The sequence below is a fragment of the Seriola lalandi genome, unplaced genomic scaffold (assembly GCF_002814215.2).
Source record: "Seriola lalandi dorsalis isolate HSWRI2012SDOR001 ecotype SW California unplaced genomic scaffold, Sedor1 jcf7180002054324, whole genome shotgun sequence".
Classification (NCBI taxonomy): Eukaryota; Metazoa; Chordata; class Actinopteri; order Carangiformes; family Carangidae; genus Seriola; species Seriola lalandi.
Window position 1 is genome coordinate 311014 of NW_019524877.1, and position 27432 is coordinate 338445.

A 27432-nucleotide genomic window follows, 5' to 3' on the forward strand; every position below is an offset into this window, starting at 1 on the left:
CAGAGGTAGAAACCGTCAAACAAAAACACAACGGACAAAGATGAAAAACAAGTTGCACATCAACAATCTTGACAAATCTCAACATGACAGGCTACCACACACTGGTATTCACTCCAGGCAGGTCTATTTTTGGTGTTTCTGTCACGCAGCTCACAACTGTGAAGTACTGCATGTGTTGATAAACTCTGTTTACATTTTATTTTATCAAGCTCAGTGCAATAACTGGTGTTCGAACTGATCTTGATGCTGTTGTGTGATTTGGGCAGCTTTGTGCATTCAAATTATGCCAAGAATCCTGAGACACTGAGGTCACATGCAAATTGTGTTGTGGTAGCAGCCATTGTGGTCCTCTCTTTGTTATCACACTGAATCACTCAGTCCAATGCCACTATTATAGATCTCTTGTTATCATTTGCCCCTGACCAGATTCTTTGGAGTTGCTGCTTATACACACAGTGCTTCAGGTAATTTCCCCTCAGAATCAGATCAATTAAAACTTAAAATATTCTGCTTTGAAATAATGATAAATGCTGAAGCTGCTCCAGTGACACTGAAAGTGACTAGATTGAATAATGGAAACAAATCCAATGAAAATAAAACCAAATCCACATTGAATCACCATGGCAACGTCATAACTCATTCGAAGTTGTCTTATCATCGGTTATTAAGAAATCACTCTGAGTAATAGTCTCCAATCGACAGATAAAATCAGAACATGACGTTCATACCTGCAGCTTTAGGAGGGATTTGATTATGATCATAAATCTAGATTAATCAACAAAGAGATGCAGATCTTATGATTTTGAACTGTTTCTGGGGCTGAATTTCTTTTTGGCATTTTGTTTCACAATAATGTGAAATATTTAAGTGTGTGAAGGGTTCACTCACCTGGCCACAGGTTTCTTCTGTAGTGCAGGTTTCATTTCTGTAAATTTCCATCGGTGAAGCAACAAGACGAGCATTTAAAGACAAAAGATTCATTTAATTTAGAACAGGGCGTAATCTTTCTAAGTGGGAAAGACAATTTTATTCACCATTGGCTTTTCTATTAGAAATGTTTTTTCCATTTCAACTTTCGGATCTTACCTTCGTTCACTTGATGCCTCTGTAAGAAGAAGACAAAGGTCGTTGTTAGAGCTGACACAAGAATCTGAAGTTCAGCTATAGAGTTGGGCCTTCAGTGTTTAGGATATTTCTATCATGAGGCGTTGTATTATGAGATAATGATTGTTTATGCTTGTAATATAGTAGCATGTGACCAGTCTTCGGAAAGTTTTGACAGAAAGATGAACATATTGTTAATTTTGGTCTTTTCAGAGGATTTGTAAAGACTGTCTTTATCCTGTTAACAAAGAGCAAAACCAACAATTCTTCCCTACCATGTCTTTATCAATCACAAGGTCCTACATTTTACACTTTTGCTGTGTTTTGTTTGAGGTGTTGATTCATAAGAAGATATATTTGTGGTTTTATTTTACATTTCTGTGTGGACTGAGCACTTTGATATTTTCACAGTATTAATATAGAACCTAAACCTGCTTTATAATAAAAAATAAAAAAAAAACACATGGAAATCTCACTTTATACAACATGGGACCTGTAATATTTTTTGAACAAAAAAAGATCTATAGCACAGAGCTCGAACTACCAGGCAAGCAGTATCAGATATTAGCTACATAGATAATACGTAGTAGGATCAATTCATTGGTGACTTTGAATTTTCCTTTTGGACTGTATGTTGACACTTATACATTAGAGAAAAGACACAAAATCTGATCTTACCCAAGCAGCTCCCCAGGAGGTAAACGAGTAGGAATAGGTAGCGTGATCTCATGATGTGACAAGTCTCATGGGATGACAGGGCTTTGTGGTAAAAAATCACTGGGGAGGGAATCAGAGGAAGCAGGTGACACAGTAAACTACTACACCAACAAGCACTACAAGGTGCAGATGGATCAGCAGCCTGAGTTAGAGATGTTTTCAAGGTTTGTAAAAAAAAATAAATCATAGTTCTTTCTTAGTATTAAAGTTAAAAAAATCATATGTAAACAACGAACACAGTATGAAATAATTGATTTCATGTAATCATTATCAAAGAGGTATTCCACTTTTTGCTCCTTTGAAATTATGGCAAAGTTTAATATATTACATAAGTTTGTTCCTTTCTTTCTTCAAAACACATTTTTAGCCCATTGTTGTCTAGTCACCGTCAACACTGTTTAACACTCATGCACTTTGTGCATTAAAGCTCGGAGCCTTTTGACAGCAGATAATAATCTGGGAGTGGCTGCTAGATAGTTTACAGTCAGTGGCACAAAGTGACCTTTAACATAGCAGTACAAAAGTGATGAGACAATAGATGCTTCAGAGGAAAGAATGCTGAAACCCTGCACCCTTTACCTCAGAACAATGGACGCAGCCAACGAGCACATGACCGTGGTTGAAAAAATACATATTCTATAAAATGTTGCTAGAGCACATTTACTCTCGCTAAGCACTCGCAACAATTAGTTTCCTGATTTTCTACTGATCTGTCAATGTTAACTGGAGCCAGCATGTTTTTTGAGACACACAATGTTTCAATGAAAGGGAGATCAGGGTAAAAGGTCTTGTGTGTCTCGTTGTATAGAAGTTGTTAGGTCACTTCTCTCAGCATCTGTCATGGTAAAGTGATAACAACTAATGCACTGATTGTTTTGCTTTGCTTTCTTTTTAATACACACACGCACACACACATTTTTTTTGTCACTTGGAAAACTTAATGTGATCCTTAACTAACCTTAACTTTAACCAGAACTACAACATGTCGAACCCCAACCAACACCTAAGTCATGAAGGAGATTTTTTACTATACCAACAGGCCATACTGTGTTGTACTGTGTGTATACTGACGTATACTGACAGAGTTATCTGTTATGAAGAGTGTGAGTTAGTCACAGCAAGTGGGTATTTTCCAATCATATAAATCTATCAATGAACAAACAGTAGGTGGGTCCCCACAATGTCTGTGTGAGCAGATTTATTCATTCAATTTTAAATTTTAAGGATAAACTCTTTGAGCTGCATCATCTCAGTTTCAAGGGAGGGGTCCTCAGGCAGAAATTAGGCTGTTTGTTATTTTTTTGTAGCAGGTTTTTATTCATCGATTTCTTCAGATGATCATCAGAGAGTTATTTGTTTGCAATATATAAGAAATTCTTGTTTTACAAATTATTTACCACTGCTACAGCTACACACAAAATCACGCACACACTGATGAGTTTCCTCTCAACACTTTCACCCAGTTGAATCTGTGTTATGTATTGCAACATACTGAAAGCTCTTGTATTAAAATAAATATTTGGTCAAAGTTTAAGTGTTTGTTCAGGCTCATTCATCCTCCGCGCCCATTCATAACTCTGGCAGGTGAAAGACAAACACTGTTTAGATTATTTTTGGATAATTTGCTGTTACCAAAGCTGGAGATTAACAGAAGTAGTGTGAAAATACTTGAAAATGTTTGTCCTGTAAGGCTAGTTAAATTACATCACCCACATCCACACTCATACACACAGTTAATACATAATTCCTTTCCTCTCAGTGTTTTATTATCTTTATTACGTAAGAGGATGTTAAAAAAAAAATTAAGTTTAGACAAAATAAAATCAAACCTAGTTGATCAGTCCTTTAATTTGTATCAATGTTAAAGGTCACTTTTAGTTTAGAACTTTTGAAATTTGAAAGAAAAGTAAGAAAAGAAAATGATGGTGCAGCTACTTTGTTTTTGTTTTGGTGTTTTGTGGTACAAAGGCAATTTATTCCAATTCCTGGCACCACAAGAAAAAGCATATCTCCTCAAGGACTGAAAATAACTACAGTTGTGAGGTACTGTGAGGAATTTCTATTTGATCCTACTTTTTACTTCTGCTTCACTGCATTTCAGGAGTAAATATTTCAATTTTTACTCCACAACATTTAGATTTTGTTACTTACAGTCGCTTAACAATTAGATATACAATTAAAAATCTGATGCCAATTCTGTACGGCTCGAGTTACAAACAAAAGTAATAAGATTATAATCTTACACTTGATTCTTAATACTTGCTACTGCTTTTGCACTTTTACCTCAGTGAAATCTTTAAATGTAAGAGTTAACGTCTTTTTTTTTTTACATTTAGTAAATGATCTGGATACTTCTTCCACAACTCATTTGGTCTCTTGCAGTTTCAAGCCAGTGATTTAGTCATCTGAATAATCTGTAATACATTTATTATTCTTTGTTCTAATGGTTATTTAGAAAGTCACATGTATATTTTATTATAAGGAGCGTGCATCTCCTTATAAGCTTGAACACTCTCCAACCCAGTTTAATGAGGTAGAGCTTATTCCCACAGCTGAAATCCCCAAACGGCACGTTGTTGCCAGAGCTGCACACTCATACAACAAAAAAAAAGAGGCCAGATTATGGTACTTTAAGTGATCATTTGTGAGTGATTTTCAACCTTATCTGTTTGTAAAACCTGCTTTTTATAAACCATTAACACATTAGCATTTGTTCTCTCTTTACTGTTAAATATGAATCAATATCAATCTACATGAGTAGATCCATCCATGATAAGCACATGTAGAGACAGGATAACAAGATGGTGATGTGATCCTTTAGGATGCAGTGACAGATTTCGCGTGGATATAAAATAAAATAACGACATGACACATCAAAACTGAATCTCTTACCAAATCTTGTTTGTGGCTGGAGTCCGTCAGGCGCTGTAAAGTACCGGCTGGTTAGACACTCTCTCCTGACACCTGAGACACAGGTGTACCAGTGAACTGTTGAAGGGTGTGTTTTCTTGTGACGACAACACAGTTAATGCTGGCTCTTCTGCTTTAGGCGTGTACTATACAGCCACTGCTGCATTCAGGTATACATTATGTACTTAAGAGTGTAGGCTAGATATATGCTCAGCTTTTGTGTCTATGAATACTCATGTGAAAGAAAGGTAGACACAAAGTATAAAGTTACACCTGATCCATGTTCAGCAGGTTCCACCTCCCTAATATTTGTTTTCTGGATATATAAGCCTCTAGCTTTGTTAATAATACAGCAATTTGGACTTGAAATTTGAGAGAGCCAATCATGTAGTGTTTAACTTAGAGATCACATGGGCTAAATATAGATTTGTTTTCAACTTTAGACAGCTTGTCACAGAAACTCTTCCTTTTCTGTGGTTACATCACATCCATCCCAGTAATGATGTCTTGGCACCAGAGTAAGAATTGACTATAAACACTTCCACCGCAGATGAAGAATCTCTTTTAGGGCTTCAAAGGTTTGTCAGTCGGCTTTAATCCCCAGAATTAGACATAAAACTTCAAATAATGAGCAAGAAATGACTTTAAAATCTAAAAGTGGACCGCAAACATCACATGCTATTCTCAAAATGGAGAGACGTTGGCATTCATGTGTGCGTGTGGCCACACACTCTCAAGAACACACAAACACACATACCCTGGCATGCACACACACATCAGGTTAAACTGGTTTGTTAATAATCTTCAAACAAACTGAATTCAGTATTAGTGATTCATTCAGCATAAAGGTTGACTGACTCTTGCAGTGAACAGAGCCCCAGCCATAAATCATATTACAGGGAATGGATTACTAAAAAGTAAACTGAAGTTTATTCACAATTTGATCAAGGAGGACTGGTAATACCAATATGTTTACAATCGCAACAGATGGCGTATTATTGATATATTAAAGGTTATTCAGCGCCACAGTGCTTCAGATGCCATCTGATCTATTATGACTTTAAAAGAATCCTTTAAGAACTTTAAGATTTATTATAATTGTTTAGAAATTACAAGCCAAAAATATTGTCTTTGAAAGAATATTAAACAAATGTAACCAACGTGTTTTACCTTTTTGTGTGTGTATTTGTGTGTGTAAATTGGAGATCTCCAACTTCCAGAGTAGGAATAGTTAGGTATTTGGGGAGATACACTTTTGTAACAATTTAGCAAATAGTCTCTCTTTGGTCTTGATGATATGTTTTTGTTCTGTTTGAGTTTTTCAGAAATACAAGTGGGCTAATTCTTTTTCTGTTCATTAAAGCAGTGGTCAAAGTTCAACAAATTTGAAGCGTGAAAACGCCAATAGTCATGAAATGGTTTTTGAACAGCTTAAAAAGAAGAGATAGTGATATTGCAGTTTTGTATTACTGTATGTAAAGAAACTGACACTAATTTCTTAAAAATCGCTACAGCAGAAAATGTATTGTTTATTAAAGAAATAACTCATGTGATGAAGTGACTTGGCAAGAACCTTGTTTTTGAAGTGTTTTCCTTCCAGCTCTGTATCATATGACATTTCCCTCGACTTCCTCTGCTATCACACAACTTAAAGTGGTGTCTCCTGCCACCTTTTGTCAGCTCGTCAAGTTGTTTTGTTTTCTGTACTGTGGGTCTGACAGTGCAAACTTTAGAGTTTCCTGCAGATTGTTATGGCTGTCTGTGACCAGCTGTATCCTGACTTGTGGTCGACCAGCTCCCAGCCTGAGGTCTTTAGTCACCTCCCACTCTACACCTTGTGGTAAGTTTGATCGCCTGTCTTTATGATCTTCAGATGTAAGTCTTCTCCTTTAGGTTTCTTCTCAGGTCTCTACTCCGTGCTACACTTCACCTGCTCCAGCCAGCCCCCTGATCCTCTCCAGTTTGTAAAATATGTAACTAAGATAATGTCTAATGGCATCACTGTGATATTATAAAGGGGGGCTTGACAAAGCTCTCTCCAGAGCCACAGAAGACATTATGCAGCTTTTTTATTCACAGTTTGTTTTCACAGACTGAATATTCTCAGTGACTAAGAGATTGATATTTGAGCTCACTGGCAGCAAGTTGGCTACAAGCTACAAAAACAAAAGGCACCAAAAAAAGAAACTGCAAACTGAGACATTCTTTTTCTCATTTTATTTAAGACACTTTTAATATTCAAGACACTTCAAAAAATATAATTTAAAGTCAACAATTAAGTGTGTGAAGTCTATCTTTAACCAGTAGTATAATTAAATCTGTAGAAATAACAACACTCTCCGCTAGGTGGCAGTATGCGCTTCGTGGCTGCTGAATTCTTCTTCCGGTCTTGTTTCGACGAAGGATGAAATTATTCAATGGACTATAAACATGTGTGACCCAATCATTTGCAGCTGTGATGTGAAGCCTTTTTGCAGTAATAGCGTTTAGTTTTTATTGTCTTGTTGTCGTCTGTTGAAATGCAGTTTCGGTAACCGTCGCACGGTGCCCGTCACGTCACCGGTGTGACCGTTAAAGCGCGTGCCCTCTCGGTGAAACACCCAGAGACCTTCTGTCATCATGTCGTTGTGGCTGAGGTCATGTCAGCGGTGTTACCTGAACGCCGCTGTCAGAAGATGCTGCTCCACGGTTCACGGGGAGGTGAGGGTGAGGTTTGCACCCAGTCCCACAGGTAAGGTCCTCACAGAAATACACAGCGTAGCAGAACTTATGGTTCTGTCTACATCTGTTTAAAGTTTGCTTTTGTTTTACCACAACACTGTTGAGATCAACAAATCACCAACGACAGACCAACAGGTGATACATTCACTGATGACCAGTCAGATACATCTTGAAATTATAGTTTTTGGGGAAAGCTTAAGAATGTGCACATCACATTACTGACCGGGTTTAATGGCCTGTCTGAGAAGTGGCAGCTGTAACATCAGTTACATCAAAAACACAAATGGACCACATAGACCTCAAATCAAAACGAAACACAAAATGACTAAAAATAGAAGGAAAATTACTACAAAGTGATGCGAAACGACCACAGAGAGATGCAAGATGACCACCAAGAGGCACAAAAGAGCTACAGAGAGACAGAAAACAAAGAGACAAATGCTGACTCACTGTCAAACCTTACTGTGATGTTTTAGTTAAGGGAGAGATTCTTAATGTTTTTAGTACAGCTACTTTTCCTTCCTTTTCCAACTATGATAAGTCAAGTGAAAAAGCCCTATTCAGTTCATGTGAAAATATTTCTCTTTGTCCTGCATGTGAAAACCAGCCTCTTTTTAGATATCTATTTGTATTCGGGGGTTTGATGTTCTAACAACACTTTGCTTTGTGCTGCAGGCTTCCTGCACCTCGGAGGCCTCCGAACTGCTCTCTACAATTACATCTTTGCAAAGAAGTATGGAGGCGTGTTCATCCTGCGGCTGGAGGACACGGATCAGAGCAGACTGGTACCAGGAGCGGCAGAGTCCATAGAGGACATGCTGGAGTGGGCCGGTAGGAAGCGCTGTGGTTGTGAATTAAGACTGCAGGTTTTATTTATTGTAGATAATCGCTGTTAGGATCATCAGCTGTTTTGTCTGTATATTATAATAAAATAATAATAATCTATATATTGTAAAGGTTTATTAATTTAATGGCACCATTTTCACATCTGCCAGGTATACCTCCAGATGAGAGTCCCCGTCGAGGCGGGCCGGTGGGTCCATACCTTCAGTCTCAGAGATTAGACCTGTACAGTCAGACAGCCCAGCAGCTTGTCAACAGTGGTCACGCCTACCACTGTTTCTGCAGCCCGCAGAGACTGGAACTGCTCAAGAAAGAAGCTTTGAGGAGCGGACAGACTCCAAGGTGACTAAATACCGTGAACAAACATATTCTCGCAGACTTGAAGATAACATGCAACCAGACTTCAGGATGGTTTTGTCAGATTTAAAACATTGGCTGCGTTTCTCATTCTCTGCAGATATGACAACAGGTGTCGTCACCTTCGGGCCGACCAGGTCCAGGAGAAGCTGGCTCAAGGAACGTCGCATGTGATCAGGTTTCGTTTGGACGAGGGCGTCGAGCCTTTTCAGGACCTGATCTTTGGATGGAATCGTCATGAAGTGGCCCAGGTCGGGTTTCTGATGATTGCACTGTTTTGAATGTGCAGCACCTGAAATGTCTGTAGACCCTCGTCTCTTTGATTCAGTGGGACACACACTAAATGATGTAGGATAGAGTAACACATCAAATGAGGTGTGATGACTATTTCTTCCCCAATTTCTCAGATAACTTTTAATTGCCATTAAATTTACTCATTTAATTTTAATCCAGGATCTCTGATGTTGCATCATGATTTAACAAGAGTTTTAGTTTAAGAATAAGTTTGTCTTTTTTGATTTAGCTTTTCATACCCTCTGTCCTCTCCTCTAGGTGGAGGGGGACCCTGTGGTGATCAAAGCAGATGGGTTTCCCACCTATCACCTCGCTAACATAGTAGATGATCATTACATGAAGATCAGCCATGTTCTGCGGGGGTCTGAGTGGCTCATCTCCACCTCCAAACATCTCCTCATGTATCAAGCCCTTGGATGGAAACCACCCACCTTTGGACATCTGCCGCTCCTGATGAACAAAGACGGTAGTAAGCTGTCCAAGAGGCAGGGGGATATATTCATCCAGAGCTTCCAGAGAGACGAGATCCTGCCGGAGGCTCTGCTGGATATCACCACCAACTGTGGATCTGGATTCAGCAGTGAGTGAAGGAGAAGTTATCAGAGAGGGAGGATAAAGAGACAAGAACACGATGAATTAGTGACTATAAAATTACATTTATTTGGATGCTTAAATTGTATTTAAGGTTGAACCTGGAGATAGTGATTGAAAAAAAAAACTGTGTGAAATCAGATCTGAATATTTATTGTTATTTATTAATATCACGTTGCCTTACAGCCAATCGAATTGGGAGGAGGATAGATGAGCTGATATCTGAGTTTAATCCTTCAAAGATCACAACTCATTCGGCCTTGTTAGACCTGGAAAAACTACCAGAGTTCAACAGGTAAGTCAAAACTCTGTCCTTCCCTGTATTCCTGTCTTTTTTGTCTGTTTCTTTCTTCAACTGTCTCTCTGTCTCCGTCACTGAGGCCTCATCTGGTCCTAAAGTGAACATTGTGTTTACTTGGACTGACCACCCAGCAGCACTTTGTAATAACTGTATCACAATGTTTTATTCCATTACAGTATATAAAAGCTTTTTTACTGTAGCATTGTGTGTACTTTATTAGATAAATTACGTACAGTATTAGCAGAGCTGCCCGAAACCCCTTGTCCAAGAATAAAGCTCGGGACAAGATGCTTCAGAGCTCAGTGTTAACGTTAATGATGACAGGCTAATGCTATAAATGCAGAACTAAGTACTGGATATCATAAACTGCTGCTGTACAGAGGATAAACCCTTTTAGTTGCAGTCACCCCACAGTCTTTCCTGAGGTCAAAGTTAAGGATCTAAAATCTGCAAAGTTGTCCCTCAATCCAACAATTGTGTCTTTGAGCTCTACAGCCTCACAAGGCTGCTAGCATGTCTTGCTAAAGTAAATTTAGCTTTTTGTGGTTCAACCAAACTGCATGTGGTCAAATTGTTTGTTCTTTTTAAGTTATAAAAGTCACAGTTCATATCTGTAATGTGTCCGGTGGCGACAGAATCCACCTGCAGCAGCGTATCGAAGACGAGGACCAGTGCGTTCTGCTGATAAAAGATCTGCAGGAGCAAATCCAGCAGGCCTACGCAGCAGAGATCCAGGAGGATGAAGTCCTGCATGAGGATTATATCAGGCGGGTGCTGCAGCTTCGCAAGGTAACCTTAAGGCCATACTTACAAATGTGTTTGCATGCTTCAAAACATACACACCACGCCCTCACCTTGCTAAATGTTAGTTAGTGTGTTTGCTTACTCAGCACTTTGAGCCTAAATTCAGCTGATGAAAACAAACTACATCTCTTCTTTCTCAGTACTGCTCTCCTGTCTGTCTGTAATACTGAAACTATTCTCTTCCCGTCTCGACAGGGTCACATATCCTCCCTGAAGGAGCTTGTGAGTCCTGATTATTCCTACCTATGGGTGCGTCCTTCTGTCTCCAGCCAGCAGGTGGCAGCACTCACTGCAGAAGCCCAGCACATTGCCTCATTAGTGTTAAAGTATGTAGTGTTATTAACGCTCACTGTTTTCACTTTACTTTACACCTACAGTTTGAGCAGGATTATGAGCATTTCTGTGTCTGTGCGTTTAGATTGATAGAGGAGCGAGGTGAGGAGCTGACGGTGGATCAGCTCAGTAAAGATCTGAAGACTCTGGCTAAACAGACGAAAGCCACAAAGTACAGAGAAGTGATGAAGCTTTTACGTCTGACTCTCAGCGGTCTGCAGGTACCTCAAGACATCGTGTTCATTTTCATGACTGGTGGTGATGTAAAATCTACAGGGTTTCCTGTGTGAAACTGGTTTAGTTGAGGCGGGAGGTGTTGAACTTTAAACTAATTTTAAAGAATAAGGCCAAACATGTTCCACATTTTGATTATTGTCAATAAATCCCATGTAAACAACAATGAATATTATCCTAATAACAAGTATTGTGTGTGCATCCAGAACCTTGGCTTACTCCTCTGCGCCACACTGCTGCCTTGTCGTCTATTTAAACACATCATTAAATTAAAACATGCACTGGGTGACTGTTTCTTCATCATGAAAAATACGGGCACTGTGTTTATTTAGAAACAGATCCACAGACTAATAACAGCGACGTCTTTCACAGTGTCGTGAGAGTAGCTCTTGTAATGCAGAGGCCACTGTGCATGTGAACAATCGCTGTGAGCGTTATTATTTGTGAAGTTGGCATTAGAAATTGAATTGGTGTGTGGGAATGTCCAGACCGTGTGATGCTGTCAGTTTATTTTCTCCCCCCTGAGGAAAGTGTCCAAACACTCTGGGCTTGAATGTCCCACTCATTGCAGCATCTAGATTCTGCCTCAGTTCATATTACTGAGCGCTGACTGCAGCTGCTGCACCAGTCTCCCGTAGTTCTGTTCGGGGTGAGAAATGCCTCGCTCGCTATCGGTCGATGAGGAAACATCTTTGTTCCCTGTCGCCCTCTTATCACGTCTCTGTTGTATCTCCTCTCTTCTGATTACTCCAGCTCTTACACAAATCCATCACATTCGACAGTTTCTTCTTGTGCGTCAGACATACATACTCCTCATATCGATCAAGGGAAAACAAGGGAGCTCTATGGCACAGGGGAATAAGCTAAATCAGATTGTGGATACACACAGTACTTGTTAGTTGATACATTTATTGTTGTTTAGGTGTTTTGATGGGATTTGTTGACAAATGTTGAAAATCACCAGACTCATCCTTTAACCCAGAGCTTCAGCAGCTGCTGCTTGTGTGCTGAGTCATTCTTCACACATCTCCAGCTGTGTGTGACTGACTGAGCCGTTTGCCTTCAACATTTCCTGACTGACAAAAAAAAAACAGATTAAGTGACATATGATGTTTAAGCCTGATGAATCAGTCAATCCTGATCCTCCTCAGGCTCCTTTCTTTTTCATCTTGGAGCCAAACCTGGAGACATTCACAAACTAGATTGTGATATGCAGCAAAAACTGCCCACTTGTTAATCTCCAGCTAGAACCGCGTCGAGGTGCTTTTCAGATTGCGTGACCTACATAACTTATTCTGATGAGCCAATTCTTTGACAGCACAAGAGTTTCTGTTTCACAAAAATTGGTCTCGGACAGGCTAATCATGGTAAAAGTGAAGTATTCTGTTCTGGGCTTTAGCGGAGGTGGTCATTTACTAAATGTGTGCAGGCGGACTCTGCAGAAACACGGCTGCAGGAAACCCCAACTGTTTTTCTAAAAGTCCTTTTTTATTGCTTTTTTAAAAAAATATTATTCACAATATAGGTTGCAGTTATGTCTAATCCCAACAATGACTTTAGTCACTCATCATACCTTCCCTGGATTATATGAATATAAATAAATAAATGGACAGTCCACTTTCAGGGAGTCTCACTGACGTCGACTGCTCTGAGTAAACAAATCAAACAAAGAAGAACATGTTTGTCTTTGACTGGTCTTTACATACTGACTCAAGAACATCACCTGCACTATGATATTTTAGTATAATTTTAACTCTGAGGAACTAATAACATCACCTGATCTTTTTTTACAGCTCCATTGCGACTTTCATTTCTGCAGTTGTATCTTTCAAATGTGACCTCAGCAAATTCAGTCTTTTTTTTTTGGCTTCAATAATCACAAAAAGACTCAGTTCCTGCTGGACTGTTAAAATTTCACGTGTCCCTTTTTTTCAATTTCCATCCATGGCATGACGAGGTAAACTCTAAAATAGATTTTTAAAATGATAGTAATGACTAAAGCCTGAGAAATGCCACCACAGTAATCCTGTAGGGATATGGAAAGAGGAAGTTGTTTCTGATTGCAGTTTACTGTCTGTTGCATTACTTGTCTGGTTCGACACGCATAACTTCACTGACCACCTCTTCTTCCTCTGATCTGCAGCAAGGTCCCAGTGTAGCCGAGATGATGTTGTCTTTGGGGCCTGCAGAGATCAGCCATCGATTCCAGAAACTTATGCTGCTTTCAGAGACGAGTTAAAGACTGGACCACCTGCCAGCTCGTGGCTGGATGTCGACCTGAAGACGAGAACTGGTGTTGAGGACGTGGCCTGTATGTTGAGAGTTAAATGTTTAACCTCACACTGATTCTGCCAAAGCTAACTGGGACACATTTAAAATGAACTGCACCCCACTGGTCATAAGTTAAATAATACTCGAATTATTTGAAATATTTTATAAAACAATGGAAAACTAATTTTACACTCATGATGTGTTTGTTTTATTCATGCTGTGACACTTTACTGGACCAGGAGACGCCATGCACTCAAGGTTGGGAAGTACCTTGGTATTTTTATGCAAATTATCCTGTGCTTTACTTCAGAAGAACAGTTTTAACGAACCCCATTCCACAGATGTATTGTACAGTCAAAAGTGAAAACTATTACAAGTCGTTAATTATTATAATTACTATTGACTTTCTCATGGATCATGTACAGTGGAGGAAGTAATTATTTAATCCCCTGCTGATTTTGTAAGTTTACACCCTCACAAAGACATGAACAGTCCATAATTTTTATCGTAGGTTTATTTTAACAGAGACAGAATATCAACAAAAAAATTAAAAAAAAACATTAAATAAAAAGGTAGTAAATTAATTTGTATTTGATTGAATTAAATAAGTATTTGATCCTCAAGCAAAACGTGACTTTGTACTTGGTGGAGAAAACCTTTTTTCTTTTAGTTGGTCACCAGGTTTGCGCACATCTCAAGAGGGATTTTGGTCCACTCCTCTTTACTCTCCAAATCCTGAAGGTTTCGAGGCTGTTGCTTAGCAACTCGAAGTTTCAGCTCCCTCCACAGATTTTCTATGGGATTAAGGTCCGGAGACTGGCTAGGCCACTCCAGGATCTTAATGTGCTTCTTCTTGAGCCACTCCTTTTTTGCCCTGGCCGTATGTTTTGGGTCATTGTCCTGCTGGAAGACCCATCCACGACCCGTCTTCAGTGTTCTGGCCGAGGCCCGGGAGGTTCTCATGGTACATGGCCCCGTTCATCGGCCCTTCAATGCGGTGAAGTCTTCCTGTACCCTTAGCAGAGAAACATGACGAGTCGAGTTGATGCCAAAGAGCTCAATTTTGGTCTCATCCGACCACATCACATTCTCCCAAGCTTCTCTGAATCATTCAGGTGTTCATTGGCAAACTTCAGACGGGCCTGTACACGGGCCTTCTTGAGCAGGGGGACCTTGCGGGCACTGCAGGATCTCAGTCCATTACAGCGAAGTGTGTTACCAATGGTTTCCTTGGTGACTGTGGTCCCAGCTCCCTTGAGATCATTAACAAGCTCGTCCCGTGTAATTCTGGGCTGATCCCTCACCTTTCTCAGAACCATCCTTACCCCACGAGGTGAGATCTTGCATGGAGCTCCAGAGCGAAGGGCGACTGACTGTTATCTTTCTTCCATTTTCTAATTATCGCGCCAACAGTGGTCTCTTTCTCATCAAGCTTCTTGCTGATGCTCTTGCAGCCCATTCCTACAATCTTGTCCCTGACGTCCCTTGACAGCTCTTTGGTCTCGCCCGTGGTGGTGGAGAGGTTTGAATGGAAGAGATTGATTCTGTGACGGGTGTCTTTTTATACACATAACGAGTTGAGACAGGACTAATTTAACTGCCTCATGGGCACATAACCGGTCTGTGGGGGTCAGAATTCTTGCTGGTTTGTAGGGGATCAAATACTTATTACACTCATTCAAATACAAATTAATTTATAACCTTTATTTAATGTTTTTATTCTGGATTTTTTGTTGATATACCATAAAAATATGGACAGTTCATGTCTTTTGTAAGGGGGTAAACTTACAAAATCAGCAGGGGATCAAATAATTATTTCCTCCACTGTGTATTTGATTTTAAATTACTGCCTAGCTGAGCAACTGACTGATGATCTTAAAATGAAGCTAATTGATCCCTATGAAGCAGGGGAGGCTATAGGTAGTTAACTGGTACTGTGGAAGTCCAGACAAGATCTTGAAGACCAAGAAAACATCTGGATAAAACTGCAAAAATCAAAACGCCCATATGACTGCAGAGGAGCTGCAGGAAGGTTCCACTGACACAGGAGCGGTGGCGCACCAGTCCACTGTGCAGCGTTGATGCACAAATAAGAGTCAACATGGAAGTTATATCAGGGGGAAACCTTACCTGTGACCTCACCACAAAGGTCAATGTCTGAAGTCTGGAGCATTTGATGAAAGGAAGACCTTGCCAACTGTTAAACATGGGGGTGGGAGTATTCTGCTTTGGGGCTGTGTGCAAACATCAGTATATTCTGATGCAAAAGAGACACAAAGTGAACATAGAGATGCAAAATGAACACAAAGAAACAGCAACTATGAAGTGACCTTTTAAAGTGACGTAAAACGATCAAAAACTAACACAAAAATACAAAAAAAAAAAGTGACACAAAGTGATGCAGAACAACCACAGCAGAACAAACAACTACATATAGATGCAAAATAACAGACACAATTTTGGACCGGGGGCTCTCTGGGGTGTAGGAGGTTTTACCTGTCTGTGCCCAGGGAAACATAATCTATCAATACTTTAACCTTTTTTTTTTTTTTTTTTAAACTTTCCACAGCTGATACTTACTACTACTGTTCATATAAGTTGGTGGCTTCACGGAGAACTTCAGTTTCTGGTTTACAGCGTGGTGCAGATGTACGGGTGGGGAGGGGCGGGGGCGTGTGACATATAAACTGGTTAGTGTGTCAGGAGTGTGACTGGGCGTGAGTGTCACATGTCGCCTCCGTGAGACAAGCGGCAGTTTGACACCTCCGCCTCCCACAGACAGACTCTCGGATTAGCGGTAAATATCTCTGGACCTGCAGGAGACGGACGGTGATGGCGACCGGTGACAGCTCGGCAACTTTTGAGTCATGGCTCAGTAAGTAAAACATGTTGTTTTTTTTGGTTTTTTTTTTTACTTGTAAATCGGACCTAGCTAACGTAACGTTATCATGTCATATCTGAACCAACTGTCGCTGCTCTGTTAGCTAACGCTACGTTAACCGTCAGCTGGACTCAATTACCGTAATAAAACCTTACACGTGCGCGTAAATATGCATGTGTGTGTCGATTTATTTTAACTTTAATAAATCAGTTTGTCTTGATGCAGAAAGTATCGGATGGAACAGGAAGTTGCTTTAGCCCGTGCGCGTGCCCGTCCCAGCGCTGGAGCGCTGTGTTGTGTCTACGCTCCTGCTGTGCGCGTTCACGATGGCGGAAAGAAAATACATATGTCTACAGTGTAGGATGAAGTTTGTACTCAATGTGCTCAGTGAACGTGGCAACACCACCGTGGAGGAACACAGTGGTAATAGTTAAAGACTTGCATTTAAGTAAATCTTAAGTTAGAGATTTTTTCAGACTGTTAATACTAGAGCTGCAACTATTAGTAGGTTGATCGATTAGCTGATCAAAATAAAAAAAGATGGTTCCATAATATCTCTTCTACTTGTCTTACATTATACTAAATAATAAACTATATTTTATGGGTTTGAACATTTAATTATGTCACCTTGTGGTCTAGGAAATGTTTACACTGTTTTCTGATGTTATTTAGGCCAAACAATCACAAATAAAGAAATATTGCAGCTCTATTTAATACTTAGATTTGGCAAGAAGTTAAAGTTGTCACATATTCCCAGTTTAAGCCATTTTAATTCAAATCAGTTGAACTTGCATGCTGCTTAGCAGGATGGAAAAAAAAAGATCATCCTCTTTACGTCTCTTAAACTCTTTACATAATGACAAAGTCCTTGTTTTCAAAGTGACTCACCATTTGAGGTAAAAGATTTTTATGCTAGAAGAGCAGTATTTAATGCTTTTATCTCATGGTTAGTGTAACATCTGAATATTCAAAGTAAATCCTACTCAATTTGTCAAACAGATGTAGTTTTAAAAAAGTATAAAAATCAGCAAAAATGAACATGCATAGCTAGCAGTAACTCAAATTAGCCATAAGGTATTCTGCTTTAGTCTTGAAATGATTAGTTGACTTGATAGATTGACAGAAAGTGAATCAAGATGAATCAGCAATTTTACTCACGATTAAAGTAATAAATAACTTTAAGCAAGAATCAAAGACATTCTGCTTTTGGAGTGCGCATCAGTACATACTGCATACTAAAGTTTTGCATATAGCACTTGAACATGTAACTCCTCATGTAAATTCTGTGGCCCAAGTGAACATGAGTTTTTTTTCAATGCAAGTCTGTCTTTAATTTCACTTCCTCATTAAATTGTCTATTTTTGTCTATTTTTCCATATATAGGTATTTGCGTATGTTTGATCTAATTGCGGCACGTTTTGACTTTTTTCTCTGGTCTCCAGACCAGGCCACAGACCCAAATAATCAGGAGGACAGGTGGGACAGCATCCAGGGTTTCTACCAGCTCGTCAACCAGGAAACTGATGGGTAAGAAAAACATTTTAAACACTCACACAACCCATGCATGGATTTCCACATGGTTTTGTTCAACTACTGTATGAACATGAATTAAAGTTTTTGGGGCTGGCCGCCTGCTTCTGGAAGTTACTTTAACGCAATTGTGGTTTTTGAGAAAGAGTTGCTTCACATCCATGTTGCGATCACAGCTTTTCAGTTAAAGCATCATCGTGCCAGAGTGAGGGGGGGGGGACCTTTTCACCTTATGACCGTTTTCCTCTGCTCAATGTGAATGCATTAGATTGTCTAAAGCACAAATCTAATCCTTTCTTTGTTCCTACTTCCTTTCGGTTTTCTTTCACTTATAGTAACTTTATTTAATCATGACAATGTGTGGAAATTATGTGACTTAAAGGTTTAATTTTCTGCTTTCAGGCCACAGGTAGCCATTCGTCTTCTTGCTCATAAAATCCAGTCCCCGCAGGAGAAAGAGGCTGTGCAGGCGCTCACTGTAAGTAATTAGACTCCTCACCTCCATATAAAATACACAGATGATCTACTCTACAAGTGTATTTTTATCTGTTGTCTAATTTTAGTGTTACCAGAAGCAACTGGCAACTCATTTTCCCCTCTTTTTATATTCAAAATGCTCCTTTTTTTTCAATCTTTCAACAAGTCGGTTGCAACAATAAGCAAACTCATCCTTGTTTGGTGCCACATACAGTACACATCTGACTTTATTTAAAGCTATTTGTCATGGCTCATATGCAACATTTATCATCTCATCGTTCACTGAGAACAATTCCTTTGTTTTAACTCTGAGAGAGAGAGAGAGAGATCCTGTGAGTGATATCTGTGACTAACTTTTACCACATGGTGACATGAGGGGCTTGAATCTGCTTTTGAATCTGCTGTGACACCACACGGTTTGTTGTCTGTAAGAAAGCTGCAGTGTTTCACTTTAACATGCATCTTAGAGAAGCTTCCTGTTTTTCATGCGCCTCATGTCATGTGATATTTAAAGGTCGTAAACCACAAACGTGCAGCTACAAAATCTTTTCTTCCTTTATTGTCATCGATATTTTTTTTCTTCATTTTCACTTGTTAAAGCTTCTGTTCATGATGATTTATTTGGTGCTTTCCAGGTTCTCGAGGCGTGTATGAACAACTGCGGAAAGAGGTTCCACAGCGAAGCCGCCAAGTTTCGTTTTCTCAATGAGCTCATCAAACTCATTACACCAAAGGTACCGCATATTTCACAGAGACAGGTGTTTGTGGTAGCTGGAAGCAAAAGGCACCCAGTTATTAGAAACTGTGATTTTTAAAATGGTTCCTAATCCTGCATGTGCTAACCCTGTTTTAACAGTGTCATTTATTTTATTGTCTGATTCTGAGAACTCACTTGACCTGAATTCAGTGCAACGTGAGACAGACATGTTAACAATTTGGCCTAGTGGCGTTCATCAGACCAATTTATCAATTTAAATAATCTGTTTTTATACTTTAGATTTGTCTGTGTGTGCTGTTTCTGTTGAGTTGTATTTTTGGTGTTAGCATCACAAATCCTGGACGCGATAATAATAGTAACAATCTTTATTTATAGAACACTTCAAAATCAAAGTTACAAAGTGCTTCATACAAGGCACCAAGGAAAAATCAAGTTATTATAACAAACAAATAAATTCATTAACAAAAATGTAAAATCAGAATAAGCTGCCCAATAGAAAATATATTTGAAAAGCCATTAGGAAAATACAAAACAAGTGTTGAGAAAAGAAACAAGACAGCAACCATAAAAAAAAGCTAAAGCTGCAAACACTAATTTTAATCTGTAAACAAAACCACACTGAGCTCTTCAATTTCCAACAGATACAAAATACAATAGAAAAACAATAGAACAATATATCAAATGATTAACCACGTAGTTATGATCATACAGTAGGAACACAAATGTCAAAGGAGCGAGAAATTTCCTATAATAGCAAATTACAGTATTTAGAATAAAAATGACATGAAATGAATCAAATGAGATTGTGTTTGAGTTTAATACAGAAAGGAAACTTAAAGAAAACGGGCTCAATTTACCCAGAATACAGTCTGATACCAAAGGACGAACATGAGACTCTGTGGACGAGGAAATGACTTAAATCTGAACTGCAGAGTTAAAGACTAAGAAAAGAACGTGCCATGTAACAGCTGCTTTCTGAGGAAGGACACTGATGTGACTGACCTGGTTGATGTTTTCTGAGCAGTACTTCGGCGCCTGGACTCCGCAGAGAGTTAAAGACAGAGTGATAGAGGTGCTCTATGGCTGGACGCTGTGGCTTAAAGATGAACCCAAGATTCAGGAAGCCTACAGCATGCTGAAGAAACAAGGTCAGGGTGCAACATAGACACAGCACAGCAACACTTTTTCAAGTCTGTGTCTCAGAGGACGTGAACTTTTTTAAATTCTATCTACATGGCAAATATTACAGTTTACATATATTATATGTATATATTACATAAGGACTGATATTAATGTTTTGTATTAAAGCATCTTACCTTTCTTATTATTACCTTATTATTTCAGGTATTGTGAAGAAAGATCCAAAACTACCAGACGCACTTATAATGGCTCCTCCACCACAAAGAAGCACAGAGTCTGTTTTCGACCAGGAGGACAAGGCCCAGGTGTGTGTGTGTGTGTGTGTTTGTGTGTGTTTAACAGGACATCTGCTCTTGTAGCTTGAAGTTTCATCCTGCTAAAATGTGTTCCTGTGTGATCAGATGTTAGCCAGATTATTGAAAAGTGCCCGTCCTGAAGATCTGGAAACTGCAAACAGACTCATTAAAAGCACCATCCAAGAGGTGAGGAGTGCTGCAGGGCTGATAGACATCTATGCATTAATAATTGTATGTGCCGGGTATACATATTGTGTGTGTGTGTGTGTTTTAGGAGCAGGAAAAGGCAGAGAAAGTGCTAAAGCGGGAATCTACTCTGAAGGAGGTGGAGAGCAGCACCAAGCAGCTCAGAGAGCTGCTGAACCAGCACACAATCGCCGGAACCTCAATAAAGCCCAGTGATGACGCGAAGGTACGTTGAACATGATACAAACAGACCGACAACCAGGCGTCTGTACATGAAGCAAGACAAGTAGGTTATCCAGCTAACTTTGGGCTTAACTCAGGTGTTCCTGTATCATCTACTGGGGCACTTTTAACTGGGGATCATCATGGTAACGTAATTAGTTTAAACAGTTTGACTTTATAGATGATAAGTTCAATAAACAAATTCACTCTGCTCCATGAAAGTGGCTCCTGCTGTGTCACAGTCTTCCTGCTGGCTTCAGCCTTAAGGGTGTGTTTGTTTTATGTACCCTGTAGCACAAATGGGTGATTGGTTGATACAGTGGTGCTGATGTGGAGATACTATCTGTCCCAGTGGAAAACAAAAAGTGATCCCATTATTTGTAGAGGAAACTGAGAGGGAACCTCGATTTAGAGGAGACTGCGTCTGTGTGGAAGTGTGAGATTCAGTAAATGCAGCCACCCAACCCTGGAGCCGTCCCTCTCCCCACTGCAGGCCTTGTACGAGCGCTGTGACCGGCTGAGGCCCAGCCTGTTCCGCCTGGCCAGCGACACAATGGACGACGACGCTGCTCTGGTGCAGATCCTGGCGGCTAACGACGAGCTAACACTTACAGTAAACGCCTACAAAGACCAGGTGGGGAGAAGAGAGTGCAACGGTCGAACAGAAAGAAGTAAAAGCGATGGAGAAGTGACGGATAAAAACAGTGGTAGGCATCATTTTGTACCTTTTTTCTTCTTGTAGTCCCTGTGGAAAAACACCTTGACCTTGTGCTTGTTCGGCTTCTCTGTTCTGTTTGTATTTGATCTTGCTGCTTCATGTTCCTCCAGCTCCTACGAGTCCCAGAGAGATTAAAAGCTACCACCTCATCGACTTCTCAGCACTAGACTCACCACAGACTCGCAGAAAAGCTGATTCAGCACTGACCTTCGAGTCCTCTTCACCCCTCCTCCCCTCTTATTTGGAGAACGCCTTCCAACCAGCACCTGACCAAGACTTTACTGAATTAGGTAGACTTCCATTTGTTCCTACTTCTAGTTTACTTTCTATAACAGTGGTGAATATGTTTCATTATCTAATGATGTGGTGTCCTGTATTTACAGATTTAGATAATAAGATCTCGAAACAGACTCAAGAGACTTCAAAGTCGTACTTTGAGGAACTAATGCAGGTGAGGCTTGAATCTATGGTTAGAAATAAAGATTTTATTTGGAAAAGTGTGTAACACAGTTTATCCTTTCAGCTTAATGGAGACGTTCAGATGAGGAATGCTGAGCAGAATGGAGGGACAGGCCTTTTGCTGAGAGCTCGAGGATGTGGGGGGAGGAGTTCCACATCAAATGGGACGAATGTTTGGTAAGAATGTAGAGAGAAAAGAAGCGGATTAGTTTAAGGCAATTTTCTGGGTTTAGATTTGTCTAAATAAAATCGCATAATGTGGGTTTTGAAAAATCTCATTCCTGTTATCAAGTATAGTTGAGACTGTGCTGGTTGATTGACTTATTTCAGTGATTAGAGCTGCGTGTCAAGGGAAGTGCTTGTTGAGTCCTGACTGAAATGGATCTGATATTTCCTGGTTTTAAAGGGGCCCTGTGTTTTCTTTAGAGCTAAGACACACTGAATGTTGAATGTTGAGAACATTTCCTTCCTCAAAAACAATTACAAAAATTACAGTAGAATATTTTGAAACCTGCTTCGTTTACATCAATCTTTAATTTCCTGCTTTTTCTGGTGCACTGTTTTGTGGCACATTAAATGGTAATTTATTTTATTTAGAGAGAATAAATAGTCAATTAATTGATCAACAGATAATTAATTGGCAACATAAAATGCTAAATATTCTGGTTCCAGCTTCTCAAATGTGAGAATGTGATGCTTTTCTATATATTTCTATATATGCAAACCTCTTGCAAGGATGCTTCATGCTAAGATCAAATTTAACTTTGAAGTATTTGACTATTTCATCTTATTGTGTTAAATAGAAAAAAGTAGAAACATGTTCATACGTAGGTATTAGTAAGGTATCGAGGTTTTGTTTGGGTAACAGTATAGAAACTTGGTTTTGTATCAGCCCTGGTATTGACAAGCTCAGAAAAATACTCTAATAATGATTTGGTAAAGAAGGGAAAGTAAAATGATTTTATCGGTAGAAATCCTTAGTATACATTCATATTAATTAGTTAGTTCGGGGTTTAAAATGCAGCTTTAACATATTGTATTGCAGCAGGACTGACTGCATCAGAATTGATTCTGTAAACAAAATCAATATTTGTTATTGTACAAAAACATTTAATGAGACAAACAGTGAAGTAAAGCATTTTGCTCTAATTTGTATCTCACTGTCCTCTGGCTTTATTATTTTTAATGATTAGTAGTGAACTGACTCTACCTCTTCTCCGATCAGGTCACTCCCTCAAAATCAACAGTTCACTGGATCAGGATCACCGCACAAGACACAGAGACAACCAAATGGCATGTCTGGGGAAGACGTGTGTCCCCCACAGTTACTGAAAAACATATTTGTTCCTATGGAGACCATCAAGTCCAGTACGTCCCCAAAGGCTGAAAACTATAGTTTATATGGAGAGACGGCTTGTTTAACACTGTTACAAATGGTTTATTCACAGCCACTCCTCTAAACGTCTGTTGTTCTCTTCTTTGTGGTAGGTCAGCAGGAGCCCATCACTCTATACGATCAGGGCGGGGTCCACGTCTCTCTCCATTTCGCCAAAGACTCTCCACCAGGCCATCCAGGTGTCGCCGTGGTCGTCATCTCCACAGTGAATACCTCTGCCCTTGATGTGAAAGACTTCCTGTTTCAAGCTGCCGTTCCAAAGGTAACAACAGTCTCTTTTCAAAATAAAGTGTGAAAGATAATATATAATAATAAAAATGTTGAGGTTTTTTCAATGCAGTTTTGAAGTTGAGAACTTGAAAACTTCTTCAAACTGCATGGGAACTTAGATTAATCCTGTTGTGGCTGACATGTTGAACAGAATAAATGTCTTGTTGAATTTACTGCTGATCAGATGTTTATATTAGTGCTGAGACAATGTGATTAATCAGTCATATGGACAAGTTATTAAATGTTTTGTGAAAATTAAGCACATATGCTTGTTTTAGCTTCTTCCGGTTGCTTTCTGCTGTTTTACATCATGGTAAATGGTATATTTTAGGATTTTGAACTGTTGTTTAGAAAAAACAAGACTCTGAAGCTAGAATTTTAGGATTTGAGAGAGTTGTAATGGTTATTTCTTCACATTTTAAAAATGGAACAATTAGTTGAATAATTGAAGAATAGTATGTACTGTATATTCATTCAGAGTGAGAAAAGTGTATTGTGCTCCAACAGTCAAGTATACACTGTAGACACTGCTTTAGTACAGTTTGACCAGCTGTGGCTCTACTGCTGGCACATTCTTTCCTCCTTTTGTGTTCCCAGACAGATGCTCTACAGATGATCTGTTAAGGTTCATCCCAAATACTGTTACTCACTTGACTATATGACAAGATTCTGGTAGACTGTTAATCAGCATTATTTTACCTTAATGCTTCTGGTGCCCCCTACTGGAGCCAGCCCTCCACCACTTTTATATTTATTTTGATTCATTTATCTGTCATTATCTGTGTTTTTCCTATTATACAGCACTTTCAGCTGTATGTATCTACATAATGGCCGGTTTTTCATTTAATTTAATTTTCATTTAACCCTTTAAAGTGCATCATTCAACCTAGGGGACACTTTGGCCTTGGTGTTACTTTAAGTGTGTTTTGGTCTGTACCGGACTTAATCTTCACACTTGACAAATCAGACACTGTTAGGAAGCTCTAACTATCCTCATTCTATCTGTGCATAGCATTTTAGGAACGTCATATCACTGCAACAGATGGTGACACAGAATTGGTTTTCCACACAAAAGGTCCTTCTATTGGCACACTAACACCTTACATTTTTAACATGTTTGTTGCTCTGTAACGTTGGTCTCTTCTACTCATTCTTTTTTGTTGTAAAATAAAACAAAAGGGTTGAAGAGCAGTATCCTCTTTATTTTGGGTACATCATTTTCAGGCTTGTGCACAAACATGATGGTAACAGGTGAACAGATGAATATACAGCGCATTCTCTTTTTCATACGTGTCCTGCAGACCATGTTGGTGAAACTTCAACCTGCCTCAGGGACACACCTACCTCCTTACAACCCTCTGCTGCCTCCATCTGCCACCTCCCAGGTCCTCCTATTGGCTAATCCTCAGAGGGTGAGTTTATATACCTTTTTTATATGTTATTCACTCATCTCACTTCTGTGTTAAAACAGAATTATTTCAGTGTTTTTTTTTTATATACAAATCATTACATTTCAGTGTGTTTGTGTTCATAATTATGTCTTTATCATGACCTCCCACCATGGTTCATAGTATGTTGGACATTATGTTGTCATGCTGGCGTCTGTGACTCTCTGAACACGATGACTCAAGAATGATACTTCTTGCTCCATATGAAGCAGATGATCTGATCAGATTTTGGAGTACTTTTCTGCACAAATTTGCATATGAATGAGTGAATTATGATTTCCTATAAACTGATGCAACTCTAACACTTTAACAATTTTGAATTGATACCAGATATGTGGGAAGCCAGAGACAGACATGTTGGCATGAGAAATGTTTGCTAATTAATAAGCTGTTTTGCTTCATCAGAGGGAAACTGATTTTTCTTGTGAACATGACAACTCATGAACAATACATACTGTAGTATGTCTAAAAAACTATACAGTTACACCACAGGTTCCTCATATGGAGCAGATCTGATTAGATTTTGATTCGTACATTTACATATTAATAAGGTAAAACTATAATAAAGTTATAAAAACAACATATTACAGTAAGTCATAAAAACTTTATAGTATACTAAGGCATAAAAAATTATAAAAATGTCATAGTATAGTAAGGTAATAAGTTATAGTTAAGTAAGGCATAAAAAGTCATAAAAACATCATAGTATATTAAGGAATAAAAAGGTATGAAAAAATAGTATAATAAAGCACAGAAACATCACAGTATTGTAAGGTATAGAGAGTAATTGTATACAAAGGCATAATAAAAAGATAAAAACAATATATTATAGTAAGTTATGAAAACTTCATAGTATATTAAGGCATAAAAACGTAATAGCATTGTAAGGCATAAAAACGTCATAGTATATTGAGGCATAAAAAGTTATAATATAGTGAGGCATAAAAAGTCATAGTATAGTAAGGCATGAAAACAACATAGTATAGTAAGGCATAAAAAGTCATAAAAAAGTCATAGTATAGTAAGGCATGAAAAGTCATAGTATAGTGAGGCATAAAAAGTCAAAAAAACAACATAGTATAGTAAGGCATAAAAAGTCATAAAAACGTCATAGTATAGTAAGGCATAAAAAGTCATAATATAGTGAGGCATAAAAAGTCATAAAAACAACATAGTATAGTAAGGCATAAAAAGTCATGTACATTAAGGCATAAAAAGTCATAGTATAGTAAGGCATAAAAAGTCATAAAAAGAACATAGTAAAGTAAGGCATAAAAGGTCATAGTATAGTAAGGCATAAAAAGTAATAAAAATGTCATAGTATAGTAAGGCATAGTCATAGTATTGTAAGGCATAAAAGGTCATAGTATAGTGAGGCATAAAAACAACATAGTATAGTAAGGAATAAAAAGTCATAGTATAGTAAGGCATAAAAAGTCATAGTATAGTAAGGCCTAAAAAGTCATAAAAACGTCATAATAATAAAAGGCAAAAAGTCATAGTATAGTAAGGCATAAAAAATCATAGTATAGTAAGGCATAAAAAGTCATGAAAACGATATAGTATAGTAAGGCGTAAAAAGTCATAAAAACATCATAGTATAGTAAGGCATAAAAATTCATAAAAACGTTATAGGCATAAAAGGTCGTAAAAATGACATAGTATAGTAAGGCATAAAAAGTCATAGTATAGTAAGGCATAAAAAGTCGTGAAAACGATATAGTATAGTAAGGCATAAAAAGTCATGAAAACGATATAGTATAGTAAGGCATAAAAAGTCATGAAAACGATATAGTATAGTAAGGCATAAAAAGTCATAGTATAGTAAGGCATAAAGAGTCATAAAAACGTCATAGTATAGTAAGGCATAGTCATAGTATTGTAAGGCATAAAAAGTCATAAAAACATCATCGTATAGTGAGGCATAAAAAGTCATAAAAACAAAATACTATAGTGAGGCACAAAAAGTCATAAAAATGACATAGTATAGTAAGGCATAAAAAGTCATAGTATAGTAAGGCATAAAAAGTCATAGTATAGTAAGGCATAAAATGTCATAAAAACGACATAGTATAGTAAGGCATAAAAAGTCATAAAAACGACATAGTATAATAAGGCATAAAAAGTCATAAAAACGTCATAGTATAATAAGGCATAAAAAGTCATAAAAACGACATAGTATAGTATGGCATAAAAAGTCATAAAAACGTC

The 27432-nt window shown here is 38.5% G+C and overlaps 3 protein-coding genes and 1 pseudogene across 3 annotated transcripts in view; 2 read left to right on the forward strand and 2 right to left on the reverse strand.

Moving 5' to 3' along the window:
- LOC111655549 (uncharacterized) overlaps nucleotides 1–4817 on the reverse strand; it is a 28452-nt gene extending 23635 nt beyond the window's left edge. Inside the window, exons 1-4 of the mRNA XM_023406997.2 lie at nucleotides 4714–4817; nucleotides 1783–1881; nucleotides 1087–1105; nucleotides 889–925 (exon numbers count right to left, since the gene is read on the reverse strand). Coding sequence (XP_023262765.1) covers nucleotides 889–925; nucleotides 1087–1105; nucleotides 1783–1834 — 108 coding nt within the window. The 5' untranslated portion in view covers nucleotides 1835–1881; nucleotides 4714–4817. The remainder of the gene's footprint in view (nucleotides 1–888; nucleotides 926–1086; nucleotides 1106–1782; nucleotides 1882–4713) is intronic.
- A 2287-nt stretch (nucleotides 4818–7104) lies between these two features.
- Nucleotides 7105–13669, forward strand: ears2 (glutamyl-tRNA synthetase 2, mitochondrial). Its single transcript, XM_023406987.2, has 10 exons — nucleotides 7105–7462; nucleotides 8128–8283; nucleotides 8448–8637; nucleotides 8753–8903; nucleotides 9205–9526; nucleotides 9724–9832; nucleotides 10474–10627; nucleotides 10838–10968; nucleotides 11061–11196; nucleotides 13353–13669. The coding sequence occupies exons 1-10, from the start codon at nucleotides 7351–7353 to the stop codon at nucleotides 13446–13448; spliced, it is 1557 nt and encodes a 518-aa protein (XP_023262755.1). The 5' UTR covers nucleotides 7105–7350; the 3' UTR covers nucleotides 13449–13669.
- Nucleotides 13670–14458: 789 nt separating this feature from the next.
- LOC147819086 (uncharacterized) lies at nucleotides 14459–15653 on the reverse strand (annotated as a pseudogene).
- A 544-nt stretch (nucleotides 15654–16197) lies between these two features.
- Nucleotides 16198–25185, forward strand: LOC111655546 (ADP-ribosylation factor-binding protein GGA1-like; the record flags this gene model as incomplete). Its single annotated transcript, XM_023406993.2, has 15 exons — nucleotides 16198–16355; nucleotides 17804–17888; nucleotides 18294–18369; nucleotides 19004–19102; nucleotides 20111–20234; nucleotides 20431–20531; nucleotides 20628–20708; nucleotides 20797–20934; nucleotides 21424–21637; nucleotides 21759–21938; nucleotides 22032–22099; nucleotides 22172–22284; nucleotides 23333–23475; nucleotides 23596–23765; nucleotides 25075–25185. Coding segments are annotated over exons 1-15 (1746 nt in total), but the record flags the coding sequence as incomplete, so codon positions are not given.
- Nucleotides 25186–27432: the final 2247 nt, after the last annotated feature.